The 22,208-nt window shown below is 42.1% G+C and overlaps 1 protein-coding gene across 2 annotated transcripts in view; it reads right to left on the bottom strand.

Annotated features, from left to right (window-relative positions):
- Positions 1 to 22,208, bottom strand: part of LOC126335453 (chaoptin-like) — a 621,718-nt gene that overhangs the window by 182,945 nt on the left and 416,565 nt on the right. For both annotated transcript variants that reach the window (XM_049998743.1, XM_049998744.1), the window contains exon 4: positions 15,538 to 15,665. In XM_049998743.1, coding sequence (XP_049854700.1) covers positions 15,538 to 15,558 — 21 coding nt within the window. In that variant the 5' untranslated portion in view covers positions 15,559 to 15,665. The remainder of the gene's footprint in view (positions 1 to 15,537; positions 15,666 to 22,208) is intronic.

Raw genomic sequence — 22,208 nt, 5'->3', positions numbered from 1 at the left:
AGTGGTTGGGAAGGGAGTAAGACAGGGTTGTAGCCTCTCCCCGATGTTATTCAATCAGTATATTGAGCAAGCAGTAAAGGAAACAAAAGAAAAATTCGGAGTAGGTATTAAAATCCATGGAGAAGAAATAAAAACTTAGAGGTTCGCCGATGACATTGTAATTCTGTCAGAGACAGCAAGAAACTTGGAAGAGCAGTTGAATGGAATGGACAGTGTCTTGAGAGGAGTATATAAGAAGAACATCAACAAAAGCAAAACGAGGATAATGGAATGTAGTCAGAATAAATCGGGTGATGCTGAGGGAATTAGATTAGGAAATGAGACACTTAAAGTAGTAAAGGAGTTTTGCTATTTGGGGAGTAAAATAACTTATGATGGTCGAAGTAGAGAGGATATAAAATGTAGACTGGCAATGGCAATGAAAGCGTTTCTGAAGAAGAGAAATTTGTTAACATCGAGTATAGATTTAAGTGTCAGGAAGTCTTTTCTGAAAGTATTTGTATGGAGTGTAGCCATGTATGGAAGTGAAACATGGACGATAAATAGTTTAGACAAGAACAGAATAGAAGCTTTCGAAATGTGGTGCTACAGAAGAATGCTGAAGATTCGATGGGTAGATCACATAACTAATGAGGAAGTATTGAATAGGATTGGGGAGAAGAGAAGTTTTTTGGCACAACTTGACCAGAAGAAGGTATCGGTTGGTAAGACATGTTCTGAGGCATCAAGGGATCACCAATTTAGTATTGGAGGTCAGCGTGGAGGGTAAAAATCGTAGAGGGAGACCAAGAGATGAATACACTAAGCAGATTCAGAAGGATGTAGGTTGCAGTAGGTACTGGGAGATGAAGAAGCTTGCACAGGATAGAGTAGCATGGAGAGCGGCATCAAACCAGTCTCGGGACTGCAGACCACAACAACAACAATGCAGACCCAACAGGGTGGTCATAAACAATCTGAAATTCATGTAAGGGTCATTCAGGGGCAGCTGTGCTGCGAAATAATCGTTGAAAAAATTCGATACTTTTTACCGATCCCGAGTTATCCAGCACAGAAGTTAGCTAATTACTTCGTTGCGAGTGTAAATTCAAACAATTACACAGGCTAAATTCCGGTAACGCACTGACATCTGCGGGCCCGTCAATTACCAATTGTTGAAATGCAGATTATCAGTTAAAATGTGAATTTTTCGGAAATGATAAATTAAAGCCATGTGAGGAAAAGCTATGTTTGTTCAAAGTGCCAAAGAACCTGATTTAGGCATGCGTATTCAATACAGTGATACGCAAACAGGCAGAATACGGTGCTACGGTCGTTAACGCCTACATAAGACAACAAGTGTCTGGCGTTGTTGGGAGACAAGTTACTGCTGCTACATTGGTAGCTTATCAATGCTTAAGTGAGTTTGAACGTGGTGTTACAGTCCGCGCACGAGCGATGGGACACAGCATTTCCGATGTAGCGATGAAGTGAGGATTCTCCAGGACGACCATTTCACGAGTGTACCGTGAATATTAGGAATACGGTAATACATCAATTCTCCGACATCACTGCGACTGGAAAAAAAATACTTTAAGACCGGCCAACGACGACTGAAGAAAATCGTTCAACGTGACTGAAGTGCACCCCTTCTGCAATTTGCTGCATATTTCAATGCTGGGCCATCAACAAGCGTCAGGGTGCGAACCATTGAACGAGACATCATGGACATGGGCTTTCGGAGCTGGAGGTTCACTTGTGTTCCGTCGATGACTGCACAACGCAAAGCTTTACTCTTCACGTGGGCCCGTCAACACTGACAATTGACCGCTGAAGAGTGGAAACATGTTGCCTTTTCAGACGAGTCTCGTTTCAAATTGTATCGAGCTGATTGACATGTACGGTTATGGAGATAGCCTCACAAATCCATGGCCCTTGCATTTCTGCAGGGGACTGTTCTGGCTAGTGGAGGCTCTGTAATGGTGGTGGGCGTGTGCTGTTGGAGTGACATGGTAGCGCCGATAAGTCTAGATACGGCTCTGACATGTGACACGTACGTAAGCGCACGTAAGCATCCATTACGTCCATTGAGCATTCCGCCGGACTTGGGATGTTCCAGCAGGATAATGCAACACCCTCCACGTCAAGAATTGCTGCAGAGTAGCTCCAGGTACAGTCTTCTGAGCTCATACTTCCGTTGGCCACCAAACCCCCCAGGCATGATCATTATTGAGCATATTTGGGATGCCTTGCAACACGCTGTTCAGACGAAATCTCCACCCCCCTGTACTCTTACGTATTTATGGACAGCCCTGCAGGATTCAAGGTGTCAGTAGCCTCCAGCACTATTTCACACATTAGTCGAGCAAATGCCATGCGGTGTTGCGGCACTTCTGCTTGCTCGCAGGAGCCCTACACGATATTAGGCAGGGGTACCAGGCTTACACATTGCCTGATGTTTCAGCAGATATTCAGATACTTGCAGTTTCGCTATTGCGTTGCCTAACTGGAATTGCCTTAAACAAATACTGCTCATCAAGTCCTTCGAGGGACGATCAATGCCGACAGAAAGCGTCGGTTTGTTTCCCATAAGGAGCAAAATGATTATTAATGCGGAATTTTACGTCACCCTGCTATTAAGCATGGGCTGACTCGAGTTACACATTACAAGAACGCTTTTGCAAATATCTGCCGCCAACTCAAGATAAAATCCCTCCATGACTCTTAAGAGACACGCCTTGTACACATCGAAATACCATTTTCGTTAAGCTTTAGTAGGAAATGTAGTAACTTATCTAACGTACCGAAACAATTTTTAAGTTCATAGGCGCCAAATTAGACACTTAAATTTCTGTGTCAGTGGAAAAGCCTTCCGAAGACGGCTTCAGCGACATGAATATTGAGGGACTTGTTTAAATAAGAGTAACATAACAGCAATGTTCACAGCTCTGCGCAACTCACTGTACCACACGTAGCTCAGACACTTTTCGTATATTTATTATTGTAATAACTGTCACGTCAAATTCTCAAGTTGCTGACCGTGAGCACTGACCCATGCTGAAAAGGAATTTCGGACAGACGACATGGCACACTGACTTTCATCTGGACTTAACGCAGCACAGGCTCGTGTTATATTTGTATCTTCATGATTACTCTGTGTTTCTTTGTAGACCTCTTCTCTTCATGTTTTCCTCACCGATAAATGTCCGGAACTGCTAGGTCTGGGGAGTGTGTAGGCTAATTTGTGTATCCTAAACGACCTATCAAATGAACACCAAGTGTTGTGTTCAAAAGGTCTGTAATTATTTGTGTAGAATCGACGAAACACTTGTGATGCTGATACCATTAGATACCATTTCGATAGCTGTGGCAGCATCTATGGTAGGAACTGCAGATTTCTGTAGCTGCTGTCCCATCGTAAGCCAGGGACCAATAGAAAGTTGCCACTTAATTCACCTTTCAAAAACCTCGCGGTTTGAAACGAGATCTGCTGTGACTTTTTGCTGTCTGTGTTTTCTCAGGGAGAAATATCGTGCTGGGAATGCAAAATGAGTGTGCTGCATTCTTTATTATTTATTAGATTTGATATTCAAGACAGCATGTCTTGAACCACGCTTTTAGACATCGATGATCACTGGATTGAACAAAAGTTGTTGGAATTGCAAGCAAATGCAACGTGATGAACTCTGGTGGACTTTCTTGGTTCAGCTTTGCAGCAGAGGCCTGAGAACGACAGCTGAGTTAATTTTCGAAGCTGCCTTCAGGCGCCACTCAGGCGGGACGTTATCTGAAAGGGTTTTCTTAACGAGCGGCTTTGCGATTGCCTCCTTCAGATCCACGCCCAAGGGATGCCTCGTTTTCAGATTACAGACGTTCAGCTGATCTGAAATTTTGAGCAAGTCGAAAAAGTTGTCTCTCCCGTCTTCTCACCGGAGTTGTCGCCTGGTACCACTAAAAGAACTCGCTTTACTGACTGGTTAGTCTACCCCGTCCACGTTTTCGGTGTCTGGGGATTGCGGTGAGGCGGATAAGATTTTGTACAGTGTTAGTGGCAGAGTAGCGTCTGAGCCATTTGTTGTGAGCATGATGTGCTGCTTCCGTGTGGACATAGAGAGTGTTTTTGAATGGGAGCTACTTCAGTCTTCTCGGGTTAGAAATCTGTTATTTTAAAATGATTTCTTACAAGCATTATGGTGCATAATTTTATTAAAATTTAGCTACATTCGGATAGGGCCCAACTTTATTCTCATCCGGTCACGATTCACTCCATGCACTGTGATCCCAACTGAGTTTCCTATTTCTTTCCAATGAGAGTCACAAGGCAAATTTGATGATTCAGCTTTTACTACAAAATGATATATATTATTCTTGGTTATTCTGTGGATGTTTGAGTCTTCGTGTGTGAACACTTAAGCATTCATGTTGCGCCCCTGAGCCAATCTACAGTTACATGAATAATGACGATTAATACAGTGGGAGTATTTTAAAAATGTCAGTACAGTTCAGGAACAGTCACCAATTTAGTTTGTTAAACCTTTCGTCAGTGTACATACCAGCACGCCTTTCCTTATCTGTTAACTTCGTGTATCCTGTAAGAGAAAATTAAGTTACTTTGTGAAGTTCGATCCCTAATCGGTCCATCTGAAGTCCGGTAGCTAAGTTTCCGTTGCACCTTTTCCTTGTGATTGACCCTAGAGTTAATCTAGTATTTCTCGGACTTCTGACAGCTTGGCATCCAGGGGAATCTGTAGGACGTTAAGCGCTGTATTCTTCTATAGGAAGTTCGTGGCTACAAAAACTCCGTCTTATATGGTGAAGACCATCCCATCGAAAAACCAGTTATCAACATTCAAACGTTGTGGATAGTCGATAAACAGTGGACGTATTTTCACTGATGCGATACTTGAAAAGCCCGCACCATAAGTTACCAGTCCAAGGTCGATGTTATCCAGTTCTCCACTAATAACAATAACAATCATGATAATAGTAGTAGTAGTAGTAGTAGTAGTAGTAGTAGTAGTAGCAATAATAATAATAAGAAGAAGAAGAAATCCTACAAGTTCCTGCGTATCGTCACTTCTAGGTGGCTCCAGCGAAAGATCAGTAATATTGTACTAAAAAATTACCAAATATTTCTTCTGTCGATGCATATCATCTTGCACTGATCCAATTTAGGTAGGCAGTCGTCTATAACATAAAGCATGGACTTTTGGGCGTCATTCTAAATGTTTCTATATATATTCGAAGCGGATATTTATTGCACACACTCGTCGTGGCCTAGACTGTATGAATGTATACATGAGAAAATTTCATATCAGATTCTGTTTACAGTATTTTACTTTACTCTAAGAAATACTTGTAAATGATAGATTAATAACGGAGGGTTTTAAATAAGATAGTTTGTAATTTGTTGGATCAGAAGGAATTTTAAAGATAATAGGTAAGATTAAAGACGAGAAATGGAATCACCCAGGGCGATCGTTGGAGACATGTCGTAAATACCTTGTGACTAGAGATAAGGAACCAAAAAAACCACTAATAAACTAAGAAGGTGGGAGATTCATGTTGAGTATGACTTTATACCAGTGTCGAGAGAGAACTTTGTGGCCGGAGAAACGCGAAAACGGTTCGTTTCTAATACTGGTCGACAAATAGCCCGCTCGCGTGTGCTAAAGCCTCCCTAATTCCCCAACATTAGGGAGCACATTTGTAAATTGGCTCTTCGTATGAGAAGACAAGGAAAAACAGAATAATTGGAAGGGAAGAGGAAATACATGTAGGTGAAAGGAGAAATATTATACTGCTAGAAAAATTCGGCAGAGCACTGACAGTCCTAGGTCATAACAAGCAGACGAGATTCTCTCTTAAATATTGACATCCCTGCGTGAACATAAAGGGACAAAGCCACCCCACAAGCTATATAAGATATATGAGACGGGCGAATTACCCTCAGACCTCAAGAAAAATTAAATAGCTCCAATCCCAACGAACGTAGGTGCCGTCAGCTGTGTAAGTTGTAGAAATATCTGTTTAATAAGTCATGGTTGCAAAATACGGACACCAGTTACATCCAGAAGAGTGGAAAGACTGGTAGAAACAAACCTCGGGAACGAATACTCTGCATTACCTAGTTATATAGCACCACAGAAGGCAATACTCACTTTGAGACTTATCTTGGAAGATAAATTGATGAAAAGAAAATCGAAGTTTACAAGATTAGTAGAGTTATAGAATGCCTTTCCCAATGTTGAGTTTAATAAACTCTATGAAATTCTTTGGGTCGCAAGGAAAAAAAGAGACAGAAAGATACCTACAACCTTCACAGAAATCATAGTGCTGTAATGAGAGCCAAGGATATGAAAGGGAAGCAGTAGCTGAGAATCTTGTGGGAGAGGGCTGTAGCGTATTCCGCACGTTATTGGATTAGTAGACGGAGCAAGCAGTAAAGGTATTTCGGAGAGAAATTTTAAATTAACATTCATTATGAAGATTTAAAATATTCAAAGTTTGCTGATGACATTCTAACTCTTCGAAAATCTATAAAATAGAATAAATAAATCATTAAAAATATCAACAAATGGAAGACAATGGTAATGGAATGCAGTCGATTAAATTAGGCAATGGTAAGAGGAATAGATTAGGAATTGAGATTCTAAGTGTGTAAAGTGAACTTTGCTATTCGGTTAGCAATGTAATTGATAATAGCGTAAGTAGAGAAGATCTAGAATGTATACTCGCAACACCAAGATAAACGTTTCTGAATAAGAGAACCTTGTTAACACTGACTTCAGATTTCTGTTAGGAAAACTTTTCTGATGGTATAAACGTATGTTCATGTAACATACCCCTGTACAAATTCCTCTTGACGATAACGGTTCAGACAAGAAGAGAAAGGAAGATTTTGATATTCAGTATTACAGGAAACAGCTAAAGATTAATTGGGTAAGTGGGATGAAGTAGGAATGAATGGGATAGGGCAGAAATCTATAGTACAACCTCACTACAAGAAGGGATCAACTGATAGTTTACATGCTGAAAATACACGGACTGTAGGGAAGTACATAGTCAAAATTCTAGAAGGAGATTGAAACTTAACTGCACTAGATGAGTAGCTCTTTACAGAACACATGAACGGAGAGAGCAACGTCAAAACATTGCTCGGACTGAAGACCACAACAATAAGAAAAGGAAGTAAACTGTTGCCCGTGATCCATGAAAACTATTTCGAGCCGTGCGCTTACAAATGTAGATACTAAAATTTTAATTTACTTTTCGTGTGAAAATCAGATCATCTTTAAAGGTGGCAGCCTTGATATAACTATTGTGTAGTTATTCTCTTCTCCTCAGACAGGTCTAACACGTGACAGTAAGATTGCGTGAAGGTCCAAAACCGCTACATAATTTCGAAGAGCGCAATCTCAGTTCGTGAAATAATGGCGCCAATAATGACGAAGGTACTTTTAATCCATGAATCTGAATCGACAAATATACCAAAAATATTTGTGACCGCAACTAAACATTCACAGTCAGCAGGGAAGGGTTGGTGCAGATGTAATTAGTCAACTCGGAATTCAAAGCATATTGTACAGTATGCTATAAAAAAGTTCGTAGTCTAGTCTGAACTCCACTAAAAAAGGATCAAACAATAAAGCTGCCGCTTCGAACACAGCTCGCCAAGGTAACAGATAACAAGTTACAAATGGGGTTTTTGTAAGTTATCTAATGGCGTTGTATTCATAGCTGAAGGTTATTAACTAACGACCGATTTAAAAACTACGATGGTGCCGCGAGTAATAAATTAAGATTTTTGTGTCGGTTACGAGGTTTTTCTCGTATTTTACCAGATTTGTATACGGTCAAGAACGTAGACACCACGAATGTGTTTACGTGCCTATACAAATGACCAGTTCTCCTTAACGTTCACGCCATTATAGTCAGAGAAGTATTTTTGAAAGGGCACCGGAGGAAATCACATTCTAAGCATTCGCCTGAAATGATTTAGCCGTAAACCAAGGCCACCTGGATGAATGTTCGGAATTCCGTTTCTCGTTTATAAAGACCAACTGCTTTAAAATGAGACCCCCCTTGGCTGGAAAATATCTGTTTTTTTCCTTATTTTACGAATATTGTACACCTGTCCGATTTATCTTAGTGCCTGCAGATATTATTTTCATCAAACCAATTTTTATGATGTCCATAAATTGCAACAGCTTCAGCTTCTAAACTTTTCAGACTGATTGAAGCCACAGAAGTATGGTCTTTTCTGAATGTGCTTCTGACGAAAAAGCGAATCTGGTATTTCAGTTGTCCGTCAGATATAATGTGTTCTTAAATACGGCTTTAAATTTTTTTCTAACCCAACGAAAAATTTTCATCTCCTCTTTCACCCCATTAACATTGAATTTCTAAAAACACTGAAACACGTAAACTTTTTTATTTCCAATAGAGTAGGCAAATACCAGTTTTCATAGCTGTCGCATTAAAAATGCTTCATTTGTTCTTTAATAAAGATTTATTTTCAAAACAACTTTCACCCACTAGTATAGGCCGTTAGTGTTTCAATTTGAAATAATGTCCACGAAGTGTTTTCTTACATCTGACTGAGAAACGAAAGATCAGTTTCTTTAGTTCGAGGTTGAATATTTTCTTGATAACGACATACTTTAAAAAAGCTTTTCTGCCTATTTAATCCCATTAATAGTGGAATTTCGAACAATTCCTACATAAACGATGCCTACAATATAAGATCCACATTCTCTACAAATCTGAAATTATTATTCTCATCGATTTGGGCTGCGCTATAATGAATCAGTAAATCACACTTGTCCAGTTTCATCCAGTTATGTGTTGAATTTCCAAAAACAGTGAAACACGTATTTTCCATTTAAAACCGAGGAGCCGTGCACCAGTTTTCAAGCATATGACTTCAAAAATGCTTCTGCAGTGGAATATTTACATGAAACAGTGCACGCCTTATTTCACCCCCTCAGGAGCTAAATTTCGAAAACAGTGACATACGTATTTTTATTTCTTACAGATAAGCCAAAAACAAATTTTCATAGATTTAGTTTTAACAATGATTTCATAACAAATATTTTCATAAAAAATTTCATCGCCTATTTCACCCCGTTAGGGACTACATTTCCCAATTTGCTATTTAAACGTAATTCTTTACTTCTAATCTGGAAACCAATTACAATAATAAATACGGTAGTACCTAAACTGCCTTAATAGTAACGTGTTTTCAAAAAATATGTCATTCCCTAGTTACCCCCTTATGAATGGAATATCCAAAATTCTCCCCTAAAGAAAGTCAACACTATAAAACCGACACACACTGCAAATTTAAAGTTTCGGTCATTAGTGGTTTTGGATGGGCGATGATGAATCGGTGAGTGAGTCAGTCGGGACATAGACTTTTATATACAAGATGATTAATGAAAATATGCAAATTTTAATATGTTATTCTACAAGTAAAACTAAAGGAAAAGTTCATAAAAAACATAGGTCCGCAAATGTTTGGTTACGGAGTTGCGGCTAGTACAACATTACGCCAGAAACTCAGCAACATCGCTAATAAGCCGCAGTCGCAAAACTGAACGATGTTAAAGTAAAGCACGATTTCCATTTATTTTGCTGTTATTGGTGTGGTGAATTTAATAAAACATGTCCCAGACGTACATCAGCAGCAGTTTTCCAGAACAGAGAAGCAAAGATTGTTATACAAGTAAATATCTTTACTTTCCATGAAGAATGTAGACACGTTTATGTGTTTGTTGGCAACCGTTACTGAGGTATTTCAATCGTTTCCTAATTTTTAATCGATTTAGTTTTCTGTATTGTTCAGTGAAAGAACATAATAAAATCAGTGCATTTAAGTGAAACGATAAAGTAACTGTTGTAGTTTGTAGATTATTTATGAAAAAGGGATGCCTTTCAAATTTACGACAGAGGAATACGCCGATTCGATCCAACTTCCTCTGAAATCTTTGTACAGTTGCCTGGAATTTAAAAAACAAGTTGGGCCAAGTGGTCAATAAATTAAGAAATTTAAGAAATAATAATCTTTGTTTCTCTGGACGGTCTGGAGAACTACTGCAGATACACGTTGGCACATGTTTTATTAAATTCAACAGACCAATAACAATATAATAAAAGGTAATCGTGCCTTACTTTAACCGCGTACAGTTTTGCGATGGCTTCATATTAGCGAAGTTGGTAAAATTCACGCTTAATCTTTTATTTGCCGTAACTCCGTAACCCTTGTTTATCAACTGTGGTCTTTAGTTTTACTTGTGGTAAAACATAATAAAATATTTGCATATCTTCGTGAATCACACTGTATAGAGATTATGCACGGAGGAAGGAACTTTCAGTACAGCTTTGCTGATCGTCACTCTATGAATAAACCGCAAAAGGCGAATTTGCACGACGACCACCTCTGGGAACAAGGGAAGGGAATAAAGAACAATTTGGATGATCCAAATCGGCAAATGTGATAGCAGTGGTATCCGGGTACTAAAATACTTAACAACGCGGCGAGTAGAAGTGCTTCATATATTTGAGGAAATGTTTGCTTTTAATTGGAAAGCGTCCTCGTGGCACGAATTGGCGTTGACCCTGGTCTGTTATTTGCCAGCACCCCGTGCCCGTTTATTGCTCATACTTCTATCATTCTTTCTGTCCCAGATAGGTCGTGGAAGCGCCGGACAAGTACTGAACTCGCTTTGTTTATAGCCCCCGCGGTTACACGCGACAGCGGGCGGCGTCGGGTGTCACTTAAACAAGAGTCTTAAAAGCTGTGCGGCGGCTAGGGGGCCATTAGCTAGCAGGGCAGGGCACCTATCAAAATAAATAGCGGGCCGCCGCTAACGGCGTGCCGGGAGCAAAGCCATTAGAGAAATTTTACTGCAGTTGCAGCAGCGACGGACCCACTGCCGAGCCGGGCTCAGCCAATTTCTATCTACCAGAGGTCTTTGTATCTCCATTACATCAGTCTGCTAAACCCAACACGCATGACTACAGACGCGACAAAGCCTGCAGGCGGCAGTCTGCGGGCTTCAATGAGGACTGCTGACATCGTCAGCATGTGTCTACGTCTACATCTACATACATACTCTTCACTCCACCATACGGTGCGTGGCGGAGGGTACCTCGCACCACAACTAGCATCTTCTCTCCCTGTTCCAAACAGAACGAGGGAAAAATGACTGACTCTATGCCTCTGTACAAGCCCTAATCTCTTTTATCTTATCTTTGTGATCTTTCCGCGAAATATAAGTTGGCGGAAGTGAAACTGTACTGCAGTCAGCCTCAAATGCTGGTTCTCTAAATTTCCTCAGAAGCGATTCACGAAAAGAACGCCTCCAGTCTTCTAGAGACTCCCACCCGAGTTCCTGAAGCATTTTCGCAACACTCGGGTGATGATCAAACCCACCAGTAACAAACCTAGCAGCCCGTCTCTGAATTGCTTCTACGTCCTCCCTCAATCCGACTTCATAGGGATCCCAAACGCTCGAGCAGTACTCAAGAATAGGTCGTATTACACATGAACCACATCTTCCCAAAATTCTACCAATGAACCGAAGACGACTATCCGCCTTCCCCACAACTGCCATTACATGCTTGTCCCACTTCATATCGCTCTGCAATGTTACGCCCAAATATTTAAACGACGTGACTGTGTCAAGCGCTACACCAGTAATGGGCCATTCAAACATTACGGCAGTATTTTTCCTATTTATCTGCATTAATTTACACTTATCTATATTTAGAGTTAGCTGCCATTCTTTACACCAGTCACAAATCCTTTCCAAGTCATCTTGTATCCTCCTACAGTCACTCAACGACGACACCTTCCCGTACATCACAGCATCACCAGCAAACAGCCACACACTGCTATCCACCCTATCCAAAAGATCATTTATGTAGATAGAAAACAACAGCGGACCTACCACACTTCCCTGGGGCACTCCAGATGATACTCTCACCATCGAGGATAAACAGTAACGCAAAAGAAATAAAATTGTATGGAAAATTCCGTGTGTCTGATTTTGTAACAACACTGGAAACATACCAATAATGATAATAACAATAACAATAATAATAACCGTCTCCACAAAAAACCAGAACACCCTTTGTTGGAATCAAGAATACGGGAACGGACTAGAAGAAAGAAAAAAGGCATTTCAAAATTAAAATTGCAACAGATCAGAAGATACACAGAAGAAGTATTTCGAAATGCGCAAACAGGCTTCCGAGATTTTAGGACAAATTAAACGAAAATATGTCAGTGAGCAACTGCAGGCATTCTAAGAAAACTTCAAAAGCTACAATACACACGATTTCTATAAGAATTTCGCAAATCAGATTAATGTGTACTCATCATAAAACCTTTGCTTTCGGAAACAAGATGGTAAATTTGTCCTGAAAATAAAGGAAACTACCAAGTAGTAGCCACACATTTTTCACGGCTGTTAAAATGTGCAGAACCCAAAGAGAGATTCCCGAAAGCGCAGCTAGAAATCTCAGCACAGAACTCGTCACCACCATCACAAGAAGAAATTTATGCGCACACCAATAAACTTAAAAGCAGTACAGCATCAGGGGAGGACGGAATTGTAGCAAGACTCTTGAAAAATGTAGGCCCAAATGCACTCAAGGAAATTACTCAAATAATCCAAAACATAAGGCAAACCGAAAAATCCCGGATGACTGGATGATTGTTCTGATTCATCAACTACATAAAAAAGGTAATAAATCAGATGTGAACAATATAGGGGGATCTCTGTATTACGAGGTACCTAAAAAATTCTGTCAGATTGCCTACTGAACAGAACACACTAACAATTAGAACCCAAAGTACCAGAATATCAAGCAGGATTCAGACAGAACAGATCATGTCCGGACGAAACTTTCAACCTCAAAACCACACTCAAAATGCGAGCTCTGGGACACAAACCTGTAGTATGCGCATTTGTAGATTTCAAAAAGGTATACGATTCAATAGACAGGTCCTCACCATTCCAAATCTTAGAAGAGAGGGGATTAGATCCCAAAACACAAGAAATAAAAAAAAAACAATAATTGGCACGAAATCTAAAGTGAAATTTATGGGGGAGGTCTCAGAACCCTTTAAGATTCAAATAGGTTTGAGACAATGTGATTGACTCTTTCCTATTCTGTTCAACGTAGTTCTAGACAAGGTTATGGAAGAATGGGAAGAAGAACTCAATAAATGTGACGTTTGGAAGCCAATGCGACTAGGCGTTGCCAGAAACAACCTCTACATACCACATTTTGCATCTGCGGACGACCTAGCGATACCAACAGAGGGTGACCAGACTGCAGTCAAACAGCTGGAAATACTCAAAGAACGTGCGGAAAAGAAGGTTTACAAATTTCATTAGAGAAAACTGAATTCCTTTGTTCAAAACTAGAAATAGCACGCTTCAAATCAAAGTATGGTAAAATTAATAGGGTCCAATACTTTAAATATCTTGAAGAATTCATAGAACCGACAGGTACTGAAAAAATCTCACAGCAACATCGCCTTCAGAAAATTAAAAAGGTTAGGTTTAACGCAAAACCTCTACAACAAAAAATCACTGTCAAGAGGGGCAAAAATTCGACACTAGAATACTGTAATACCACCAGCAATCCTGTATGAAAGTGAAACACCAACCCATAACAGAAAGCCGCGCAGAGTAGCCGCGCGGCCAAGTCGCCTTGTCACGTCCCGCACAGCTGCCCCCAACGGAGGTTCGAGCCTCCGTCGGGCATGGGTGTACGTGTTGTCCTTAGCGTACATTACTTTAAGTTAGATTAAATAGTGCGTAAGCTTAGGTGCCGATGACCTCAGCAGTCTGGTCCCATAAGACCTTACCACTATTTTTTTTTCCTTAACAGAAAACAACAACTTGACGAAATCAAAAAAGAAGAGAGAAAGATAACCAGAAAATTCAAGGAGGAAGAGATACTCAAGACGGTTATAGCCTACAATCAATTAAAACAATAGAAAAGTTTTCTAACATCGAACTTCTTTGGTCGTCTCAGAGACTACCAAAAAATCGATTGACGAATAGAATAATATATTATGTAACCGTACTTAAGAATTCCACACCTTGGCTGGATGAGATTCAGAAGGACCTAAATAATGCAAAATTAACATCAGCGGACATTCTAGAAAGAGAGACCTTCAGACACAAAGTAGACAAATGAGAAGTTACATCAGAACAACGAAAGGATGAACAGACCCGTATAATGTTTAGTTTCGTACATATACGTTGTACTATAAAATCTAAAGTAGGGTCTAAGTGCTTACTTGATTTCCTAAAGTTTATCGTGACTTTTGAAGGAAATACAGTCTTTAAACGTCCTACTGAAGTATTGATAAAATTACGGAAAAAAGCCCACTTTGGAACGCTATACATATCAAATATTTTGCAACACGCCACTTCGGATGAATGTAGAATCGACATCGTTATTTTAGTAATCAACAATAAAAAGGATTACATTGTTCAACAGTTTTCAATATATGACTTGATAAGTTTAAAGCTGTAATTTAGAATGGAAAATTTCACCCATTTCAGACGCGTTGACATGAGTCCTTTTCTATTTAAAATTAAGAACAGGTTTTCGAAACGCTTAGAGACATTGTAGAGACCTATAGCTAACGTGAATTTCAGCTTGTTTTACTTGATGTATGTCGGAGATACTAACTTGAAAGCGAATTTTTATCGCTGTAGAGAGCCGAGGGCAATTGCAGCTGCATGCAGACAGTACCTGTGGTGACAAAGTGCCAACTTTTCGTTAGTGTCTTTAGAGAACACGCGACTATCTAGGCTGAATAATATGAATTGAAGCCGTGTCGTCTTGATGCACTAGGAACAAACGTGATACAGCGCTAAAAGAAATAAAGTGTGTAACAGGTGTAAGTGCCGATACTGTTATTGGTGGCTGAGAACGGTGTACCGAAGAGTGTTACATCAGTTTTACGTTACTTACAGACTAACAATCATAGCTACTAGGAGGAGTGCGTGGTGTACTTCTGAGTACATGCGGCAAGAGCAAGGCATCAACGTTTATTTTTCCGCTGGATAGCTGGTCAGGTATTGAAGCGTGAACGCATGGACGCAAACTGGTTAGCCTACGCTGAAGGGGTAGTCCATTTAGTGTCACAGCTATGACCGAGAATAAATCTTCAGTTAGTAAATTAAGTGATGTGCTTCTCGAAAGACTGTTTGAAATGCAGGAAAAAAGAGCCAACACAATTATGTTGGACATATTAAGCTCCACACATATAATATCTGCACTTATACCTGTGGTATCAGCCTCAGAAAATAATGCAGGGGCCCAATTAAAAGTAGGAATTGCTGATTTCCTTTCAGCACTCAACACCACGATACCGTGCTCTCTGTGTGTGCAGTAATGTTGGCCACCTTTTCCAGTTCACTGCGGACGCTTTGTTGCACCTTTTAACCTGTAAATGACTACTGGGGCAGCTGCTAATATAAGAGTGGTTACGGAGTCGGGACGGCAGGCAGCGCGTATGCTTACCTCGCTCAGCCACTGCGCCATGGAGCGCCCCCCGGCGTCATCTGGCGGCGGGCGTCGCGGCGCCGCTCATGTCGCTGTCTCTGGCGCGAAGACGGCCTGCAGCCCGCCCCCTGCCGCCCTCGGTAGCGCTGCAACACGGAGCAAAGGAGGCATGCTGCATTAATCACACCACGGAGGGGACATTCAGGGATGTGGATAATGCACAGAAAATATTGGTACTAAGAAACAGTTCGTACACACGGACTTCCATCTGCATGTGTTGGCGAAAAGCAACACAGTTTTCTTATTCGTTAGTCACTACTTTTTCACGACAGTTTACTCCAGAATCTGATACTCTTCTTGTTAATTACTAGCGACTAAAATTACAACACCGTTGTGAGGCGTCGACCACGCCTTGGCCTTTTGCTCACATTTTTAATCAACGTAGAACTGTAACATGTGTAAACAACCAAATCCTGTTGTTGTTGTTGTGGTATTCAGTCCAGAGACTGGTTTGATGCATCTCTCCATGCTACTCTATCCTGTGCAAGCTTCTTCATCTCCCAGTACCTACTGCAACCTACATCCTTCTGCATCTGTTTAGTTTATTCATCTCTTGCTCTCCCTCTACGATTTGTACTCTCCACACTGCCCTCCAATACTAAATTGGTGATCCCATGATGCCTCAGAGTCTGTCCTACCAACTGATCCCTTCTTCTAGTCAAGTTATGCCACAAATTTCTCTTCTCCCCAATTCCATTCAATACCTCCTCACAAGTTATGTGATGTACCCATCTAATCTTCAGCATTCTTCTGTAGCACCACATTTCGAAAGCTTCTCTTCTCTTTTTGTCTAAACTACTTATCGTCCACGTTTCCCTTCCGCACATAGCTACACTCAATACCAATACTTTCAGAAACGACTTCCTGACACTTAAATGTATACTCGTTGTTAAGAAATTTCTCTTCTTCAGAAACGCTTTCCTTGCCATTGCCAGTCTACATTTTATATCCTCTCTACTTCGACCATCATCAGTTATTTTGCTCTCCAAATAACAGAACTCCTTATCTACTTTAAGCGTCTCATTTCTTAATCTAATACCCCCACCATCACCCGATTTAATCCTGTATGCTTAATTAATGAGAACACGAAAAACAAGTCGTTACAAGGTTCGGTAAATGCTCTAGCTAATTTCATCCTATTTACAACCATCTTTAACCTACGAGAAGTTGAAAATACCGCTTCAACTGTAAATTAATTAACAGGACTCCCTGTTCTGCGCTCATAGGCAGCACCCCGCGTTTGGTACACGCGGCGCTCGGGGACCACACAACTGCAGCGACACCTGAAGATGGACTTATAACAGTCCGAAACCGGTCGTGCGAAAATAAAGCAATTTAAAACTGAAGCGGTATATTCAACCTCTGGTATAATGCTCAGCTGCGGATGTTCTACCAACAGGATTGTTTGCATCTTTAACCTGTTTTCAGTACTAGTTTTTCTGTCTAATACATCTGCATGTGAGAGCTGTTCCTGGAACTACCTATAGAATACTCTGAACTTGCGGTTCTCACGGATCTGACAGCGGTGGGCCATCATAATATCCTTTCAGCAGGTGACCATGCGGCGTGACCAGAAGAATCTGGCACTCACCGGACCTTGGCTAAGCCGCTTACAACGGAAACAAAAGTGGACCTGTGGCCGCATTTTCGACGAAACGTGGTCCGCCCAATAGTGTACGCAAGCACGACTGCAGGGCGAGGCGAGTTGTCTCCATTAGCCAGAGCCAAAGCAGGGTCGATGGCTACTATCATGAAGAGCAGACATTCCGCTAGAAGGCAGCGGGACACACTAGTCAAATAATGTTTCGAGAATACTAAATGTTCAAAAGTGTGTGAATATATAAGGGAGCTCAGATGGAAATCCAGTTCTAAGCAAAGAATGAAAGCAGAAAGGTGGAAGGAGTATATAGAGGGTCCATACAAGGGCCATGTTCTTGAGGACTGTATTATGGAAATGAAAGAGAATAAAGATGAAGATGAAATAGGAGATACAATACTGGGTGAAGAGTTTTATAGAGCAATGACAGACCTAAGTTGAAACAAGGCCCCGGGAGTAGACAACATCCCATTACGACTACTGTCAGCCTTGGAAGAGCCAGGCCTAACAAAACTCAACCATCTAGTGAGCAAGGTGTATGAAACAGGCAAACTACAAGGCCCCGGGAGTAGACAACATCCCATTACGTCTACTGACAGCTTTGGGAAAGCCAGGCCTAACAAAACTCAACCATCTAGTGAACAAGATGTATGAGACAGGCGAAATACCCTCAGACTTCAAGAAGAATATAATAATTCCACTCCCAAAGAAAGCAGGTGTTGACAGATGTGAAAATTAACGAACTATCAGTTTAATAAGCCATGGCTGCAAAACACTAACACGAATTCTTTACAGACGAATGGAAAAACTGGTAGAAGCTGACCTCGGGGAAGATCAGTTTGGATTCCATAGAAATGTTGGAATACGTGCGGCAATACTGACCATACGACGTAGATTAAGGAGAGCCAAACCTACGTTTCTAGCATTTGTAGACTTAGAGAAAGCTTTTGGCAATATTGGCTGGAATACTCTGTTTCAATTTCTGAAGGTGGCAGGGATAAAATACAGGGAGCGAAAGGCTGTTTACAATTTATACAGAAACCAGATGGCAGTTGTAAAAGTCGAGGGGCATGAATGGGAAGCAGTGATTTGCAAGGGAGTGAGACAGTGTTATAGCCTATTCCCGATTTTCTTCAGACTGTATATTGAACAAGCAGTAACGTAAGCAGAAGAAAATTTTGGAGTGGGAATTAAAATCCATGGAGAAGAATAAAATTTTGAGGTTCGCAGATGACATTGTAATTCGGTCAGATACAGCAAAGTACCTGAAAGAGCAGGTGAACGGAATCAACAGTGTGTTGAAAGGAGCTTATAAGATGAACATCAACAAAAACAAAACGAGGATAATGGAATGTAGTCTAATTAAATCGGGTGATGCTGCGGGTAGTAGATTAGGAAATGAGGCGCTTAAAGTAGTACATGAGTTTTGCTCTTTTTGCTATTTGGGGAAAAAAATAACTGATGATGGTCGAACTAGAGAGGATATAAAATATAGACTGGCAATAGAAAGGAAACCGTTTGTGAAGAAGAGAAATTAGTTAACATCGAGTACAGATTTAAGTGTCAGGAAGTCGAAATGTTTCAAATGGCTCTGAGCACTATGGGACTTAATATCTACGGTCATCAGTCCCCCAGAACTACTTAAACCTAACTAACATAAGGACATCACAAACATCCATGCCAAGGCAGGATTAGAGCCTGCGATCTTAGCGGTCACCTGGTTCCAGACTGAAGCACCTAGAACCGCTTGGCCACAGAGGTCGGCTGTCAAGAGGTCATTTCTGTAGCCACGTATGGAAGTGAAACGTGGACGATAAATAGTTTAGACAACAAGAGAATTGAAGCTTTCGAAATGTGGAGCTGTAGAAGAATGCTGAAGACTACATTGGTAGATCACATAACTAATGACGAGGTACTGAAAAGAATCGAGATCAAACTGCTGAGGTCGTTGGTCCCTAAACTGACACACTACTTAAACTAACTTATGCTAAGTACAGCACACACACACACACACGCCCGAGGGACGACTCGAACCCCTGGCAGGAGGGGCCGTCGAGAATACTCTGCGGAGTACTACCTCGGAGTTCTTCTGTTTCCAGAGATCCTACGAGCAGGACTCGAGCCCCTGGCGGGAGGGACCGTCGAGAATACTGCGCGGAGTACTACCTCGGAGTTCTTCTGTTTCCAGAGATCCTACGAGCAGGACTCGAACCCCTGGCGGGAGGGACCGTCGAGAATACTGCGCTGAGTACGACCTCGGAGTTCATCTGTTTCCAGAGATCTTACGAGCAGGACTCGAACCCCTGGCGGGAGGGACCGTCGAGAATACTCCGCGGAGTACGACCTCGGAGTTCTTCTGTTTCCAGAGATCCTACGAGTAGGACTCGAACCCCTGGCGGGAGGGACCGTCGAGAATACTGCGCGGAGTACGACCTCGGAGTTCATCTGTTTCCAGAGATCTTACGAGCAGGACTCGAACCCCTGGCGGGTGGGACCGTCGAGAATACTCCACGGAGTACGACCTCGGAGTTCTTCTGTTTCCAGAGATCCTACGAGCAGGACTCGAACCCCTGGCGGGAGGGACCGTCGAGAATACTGCGCGGAGTACGACCTCGGAGTTCATCTGTTTCCAGAGATCTTACGAGCAGGACTCGAACCCCTGGCGGGAGGGACCGTCGAGAATACTGCGCGGAGTACGACCTCGGAGTTCATCTGTTTCCAGAGATCTTCCGAGCAGGACTCGAACCCCTGGCGGGAGGGACCGTCGAGAATACTCCGCGGAGTACGACCTCGGAGTTCTTCTGTTTCCAGAGATCCTACGAGCAGGACTCGAACCCCTGGCGGGAGGGACCGTCGAGAATACTGCGCTGAGTACGACCTCGGAGTTCATCTGTTTCCAGAGATCTTACGAGCAGGACTCGAACCCCTGGCGGGAGGGACCGTCGAGAATACTCCGCGGAGTACGACCTCGGAGTTCTTCTGTTTCCAGAGATCTTACGAGCAGGACTCGAACCCCTGGCGGGAGGGACCGTCGAGAATACTGCGCGGAGTACGACCTCGGAGTTCATCTGTTTCCAGAGATCTTACGAGCAGGACTCGAACCCCTGGCGGGAGGGACCGTCGAGAATACTGCGCGGAGTACGACCTCGGAGTTCATCTGTTTCCAGAGATCTTACGAGCAGGACTCGAACCCCTGGCGGGAGGGACCGTCGAGAATACTCCGCGGAGTACGACCTCGGAGTTCTTCTGTTTCCAGAGATCTTACGAGCAGGACTCGAACCCCTGGCGGGAGGGACCGTCGAGAATACTGCCCGGAGTACGACCTCGGAGTTCATCTGTTTCCAAAGATCTTACGAGCAGGACCAATTACCGCCACACCGAGGGAATCGGACCAGCCGGCCGCCGCTTCGTGCAGAAGCTGCTGATGGGTCCACAGTTAACCCTCCAGCCGTTGAAATGACGCTTTGGCGGTGCCCTGCGACTGGCTGGAGAGACGTGAACGCTGCTCCAAGTCTAGATAGGAAGCCAGAGAGGCAATGGCTGCCCGGTCTTACTCAGGGACGGCACGTGACTTGGCCATTCGTCTTTTCAGTCTTAAAGTTTTGCTTTCAGAACGGGATCTGCTACGATGGAGCGCAGATCTGAAAGCACAGCCGCTGTGTGAGCGATCCTTCCCACGCGTAATGCGATCCCACGCACGCTAAACCGACGGTGATAAGACGGCATTGTAATGCGAGAGACTGTCGCAGAAGTGTGAAATAGTTTGAAGAGGGCTAAATTCACGCGGATTCCCAGTATCTGTGCAGTGTGCAAGCATGCTTGTGTCATGTCTATTCTTGTGACGGTCGTGGGTCGAACAATCACTCATTTTATTAATGGTGGAGATAGCCACAATGTTACTGACGCTAAACGTACGTGACCTCCTTTTCCATAACATACCGATTATGGGTATTGTCCTCCACTGATTTTCTTTTCTTTCCCAACTGTCAGTTTTGTGAACTTAAAGTTAGTACCATTTTGTTAGTGACTGACATTTGGATATTAATAACACAGCGACTTCCGCTGGTGGATGAATCTGTATTATTCTCCATTAATTCACTTTTGCTTCACTGTCAAATCATCAATTTAACTTTTTATCTTACTGAACAAATAGCAATGCTTGAAGAGTTTCAGAACAGAATAAATCTCAAGCTTTCTGATAGGAGCTAAGCAGGTTTAGTAACCGTCAATTCTAAAGATACCACTTACATGTCAGCCAGAATAAGTCTATGAAAAGCAACGGTCTAAAATTATTCACCGACACATGAAAAGAAATCGTTGATTATTGATTTTATTAAAACTAATTCTTTGTGTAATATTTGTAAGCGTGAACAAGTATTGGAAATCAGCTACCTATAATACATTTGAAGTATTCGATTTTCATGTGCTGCGTGTTTGAAGAAAGTTCTCTGCCATTGTGAAAAACAGATGGTAGCAGAAGGTTCGACCTTGAATCCTGTGTAAAACAGTCTACCCTCAAAAAGTGGTTGATATTGCAGAGAGACGGTGAACATTTAAGCCAGGCAACACCCTCTCTTGCGGACAACTAAAGTTAGTGTCACGCCACGCTCACCCTGTGTGGAGCGAACGAAATGCAAACATGAAAGCAAATGCAAGTGTCTATTATGGACGTCTGATGCAGGAGGGTCAGCGTATAAGTGAGTTTCAACTTGTGAGAATAATCTATTTCCTGGAAATTGGCTTGTGTAGTAGGCCATTTAGGCTTGCACATGCTAGGCTTGCTACACTCAAAGAGTGTGTGTGTGTGTGTGTGTGTGTGTGTGTGTGTGTGTGTGTGTGTGTGTGTGTCTGTGTGTGTAACAAATCAATGGCAGAGATTCCTACATACGGTAACACACAATGTGGTTACACCGCGAGATATGACAACAGGTGTGGCTCTACGATTAAAAATGATTTTATTCAAACTGACATTAGCCATTAAACCCTATGAATTTGCACAGGGTGACTGATTACAGGTGTCGTTCCATACAAC

This window comes from Schistocerca gregaria, chromosome 2 (genome assembly GCF_023897955.1).
Source record: "Schistocerca gregaria isolate iqSchGreg1 chromosome 2, iqSchGreg1.2, whole genome shotgun sequence".
In the NCBI taxonomy this organism is placed as follows: domain Eukaryota; kingdom Metazoa; phylum Arthropoda; class Insecta; order Orthoptera; family Acrididae; genus Schistocerca; species Schistocerca gregaria.
Note: the sequence above shows the minus strand (reverse complement) of the source record. Positions and strands in the feature narration are given on the sequence as shown.